The following is a 3524-nucleotide window of genomic DNA, read 5'->3' as shown; positions in this document are numbered from 1 at the left end:
TCTCTCCTCTTTCTCAAGAACGGCCCGTGCCAAAGCCCGGGTTGGGCAATACCTGACTCCGCCCTTACATAATGTGACAAGACTAGTCCAAATGCAAGTTCTCTGATCTGATTGACTCAGACTCAGAGTTCTGTTCGAGTGTTCAGTACTTCGTGAACAAAGAAACTAACTGAATTCCGCTGCAAATGTTTTAACTAATCCTCCCAACATGTCTTTGAACGATAGGAGTTGGGCCCCAACATATCGTTTAGTTCGCATTTAATATAAAGATAATTGAAGGCGAAAAGAATTGAGGAAGTTTAGGGAAATCAATTGAATTATATTATTCAAACCACGTGAACCTAAAAAAGTAAAGGCACTGGCGTGCTTCGTCTGCTAATTCCCACCAAACTCTCATTATCAGGCAGTTGATAGTTGAAACACGGCCACGGCCTCTCTTTTTATGTCAGGCAAGTTGAATCGCCGGCGAGGTCTGGAAAATACATCGTTAAGAATTATGTATGCAAGGGATTCCGGCGAATAGACGAAAGAAAATTATATATCTGTCAAAACAAATGATTGTACGATTTCTTAATAGGGTGAAAAAATATATATGTATATAATTGTGATCAGTGAAAATCCTGATTTATATGAGTAGCTTTCTGTTTTACTGTCTCTCCAAGTCTTCTATGCCTTGCCCTTGCGGCCTCCTCGCAGTTGACCTCTCCCAGCTGAGAATTCTCGTGAACGACGACGCCGACTCTGATTCTTTCGCTGCCAACGTCGCCTCCTCCTGAGACGCCGGAGTAGTCGCCTCGCAGCCGTCCTCCGCCGCGGCAGTCGCCGACGGGGGCTCCACCGATACCCGGCACACCGGGCAAGTGCAGTGCGAGCCCAGCCACATGTCGATGCACCCAACGTGGAACAGGTGGCCGCAGCCCGGGAGCACCCGCACCATCTCCTCGTCCTCCACCGTGCTCAAGCAAATGGCGCACTCGCCGTCGCCGCCCGCCGTCGACCGGTAAGGGCGCGCCAGGAGCGCGGCGATGGCGGAGGGATCGAGCCCGGGAGCAGCGACGTGGTCGTCGTGCGCGGGGTCGGTGACGTAGAAGCGGAGGAAGCGGCGGCCGGAGGCCGCCGAGGCCTCGAGGTTATTGCGGCGGCGGCGGAAGAACACGTGGCGGACGTAGAGGTGGAGGACGATCACGAGGAGGACGACGACCGCGAGGAAGATGACGGCGGTGGCGAGGATCCGCGTGTTGAGATCGTAGCTGTCGCTGCTCTCGTCGTAGACGAACCACCCACCGCCGGAGCTATCGCGATTGGACATGGCGGCCGTCGAGATCGATCCTACTCCTACCCCGATCCTATTCTGTTCTCTGCTCCGCTGGATTATTCTTGCCAACTAAATTGCGCGATTAAAATACGTCTCGATCACGAGCTACTATTAAATATTACTTTATTCCAACTGAATAGTGAGATCCTTCCACTTATATTCATCGTTTTAAAGACCTGACTCACAAGTCAGTCAATTCGGCTGCACTGTTTAGAAAGTCGACCCACTGACGTTTGTCCGAGTATCTTTTTTTTTTTTTTTTTTTAATTTTGTTTTGGAGCAAAGTATCGTGTCAATTATCGATAGGGCAAATGCTGTGGACTCTTCTGATCGAGGAACTTTAGCGTGTGGATTAGGTTCGGCGTGGCCATGAGTCGACTATTAAAGAGAGAAGACTGAGACATATAACCCATTTGACCCGACAGTGGTCATGATCGAACGAACTGCTTGGCGTGCACGCAGTTCATCAGAACTCGAGATATATATATAGTTCTTGCGATCTGTTGCCAAATACCTCAAGACTTGTCCTACGAGGCCCAACAGACTTTGAGGCTCACAGTACTAGCTTGCTCTCCATTTCAGATTGATATGGCGGTTTTCTGACGCCCTACAAAACCTGCACGTGCCACGTGGATTACGAGTCATGTTAACTTGTCACTCAAGGTCAAGATAAAGATAAAGATAAAGCGGAAACATGAGCAGCCAGACTCGTCTTATGGGGAATTTGGATCTGATCCATCTGAACCATGTGGCCATCTCTATCTTAGTATTCTGACTCGACCTCAGTTGTTGATATTCTTTATAATTTTTTAATATCTCAATTTCAGATCATGCATCCGGGCTCAGCTTCAAACGTTAACATCTTCCATGGTTCTTTAACATCTCAGTATCATATCCTGATATTCTAGTTCGGCCTTAACTGTCCATCCTTCATGATTTTGTCTTAATCTCAAATCTCGACATCATAGCTCAATCTCAGCTACTGACATTCTTTATGATTCTGTCTCAATCTCAGATTTCGACATCCTAACACGACCTCAGCTGCCGACATCTTCCATGACTCTATATCCTGGCTAGGCCTCAACTACCAGCATACTCCATGATTCTATCTCAATCTCAGATCCCGTTATCCTAGCTTGACCTTAGCTGTTGAAATTTTCCATGACTCTATATCAGTCCTAGATTCTGACATCATCTAGTTGGCTCAGCCTTAGTCGCCTACACCTTCCCTGGCCTAACCTCGAGTCCCAACTTCGTTTGCTTTCAAGGCCATTCTAAAATAGCTTAATCTCTTTGTCTCCTCATCTTCAGATCTAGTCTACATTGTACATCCACATGTAGTTTGCTTAAAGTATGTGAAGAGCAATGCAACCCCCATATCATTAGGGTCATTTCTCAACGATATTCCAGAGCGATATTCCAAGGCGTGTAGCGCTGGTTGACTGGAAAGACAGTTGCTAGATTGTCAAAATCAGTCTCCTAGATGCTCTCTTACGAATACATGTCGTTTCGTGAAAGGAAGGGCAGCTAACAACGATCAAATCTAGTTCCCTCATCGACTCATATGAGATCAACGACAAGGAAATATGCAGAGAGGAGGTGCCCTCCTGACAACTATATAGAGACTCACAAAGGTAATGACAAGGGGATTCCATCTTTCGAAACTCTGGACCAGGTTCTCTCCTTTTTCTCACGTATCACCTCAAGCAAACTCTAACTTGAGCGTTGAAGTGAACTTGAGATCCATCCCACCGCCAGTCTAACCATCTTTTGGAGTGTGTTTCAGACTTGTTTAGTCAGAATAAATTGACACTATTTGTGGGAACTCTGAATTAAGACGATGTGATAGTTAACACTAAAAGAATCGCTGACAGCCGCGACTTCGTTGAGGAGAGAAGCTACAAGAAGTCATGAAAGGCAAAAGGATGAGAGGTCATCTCCTTACAAAGCACATCCATTCCTCAACTAATCCATGAAAAAGAGGAAGTTCAAATTGTACCTAGCCAACCTGACCTGTTATTCAGGTGGTGGCTGATTTGGTACTTCAACTTAAAGAGAAACTAGTCATCTATCTTGCTTGAAATAAGGACATCTTCGCTTGGTTGCCACGTGAAGTCATGGGAGTAGCACCCACTGTGATAAAGCATCGACTCAATATCCTTCTTGAGTCTAGGCTGGTTTAATAGAAGAAGCGACCCTTATCACCAGA

At 46.4% G+C, this 3524-nt stretch overlaps 1 protein-coding gene across 1 annotated transcript; it reads right to left on the bottom strand.

The window, feature by feature from the left end:
- Positions 1-646: 646 nt before the first annotated feature.
- On the bottom strand, positions 647-1309 carry LOC121999253 (RING-H2 finger protein ATL2-like). Its single transcript, XM_042553957.1, has one exon. It carries the CDS (start codon positions 1307-1309, stop codon positions 647-649), a length of 663 nt encoding a protein of 220 aa, XP_042409891.1.
- Positions 1310-3524: the final 2215 nt, after the last annotated feature.

The sequence above is a fragment of the Zingiber officinale genome, chromosome 7A (genome assembly GCF_018446385.1).
Source record: "Zingiber officinale cultivar Zhangliang chromosome 7A, Zo_v1.1, whole genome shotgun sequence".
Lineage (NCBI taxonomy): Eukaryota > Viridiplantae > Streptophyta > Magnoliopsida > Zingiberales > Zingiberaceae > Zingiber > Zingiber officinale.
This window is presented reverse-complemented; position numbering and strand designations above follow the sequence as displayed.

Excerpts from the sequence above, each read along its gene's own strand:
- LOC121999253 (XM_042553957.1), bottom strand. The coding sequence starts at position 1,309 with ATGTCCAATCGCGATAGCTCCGGCGGTGGGTGGTTCGTCTACGACGAG.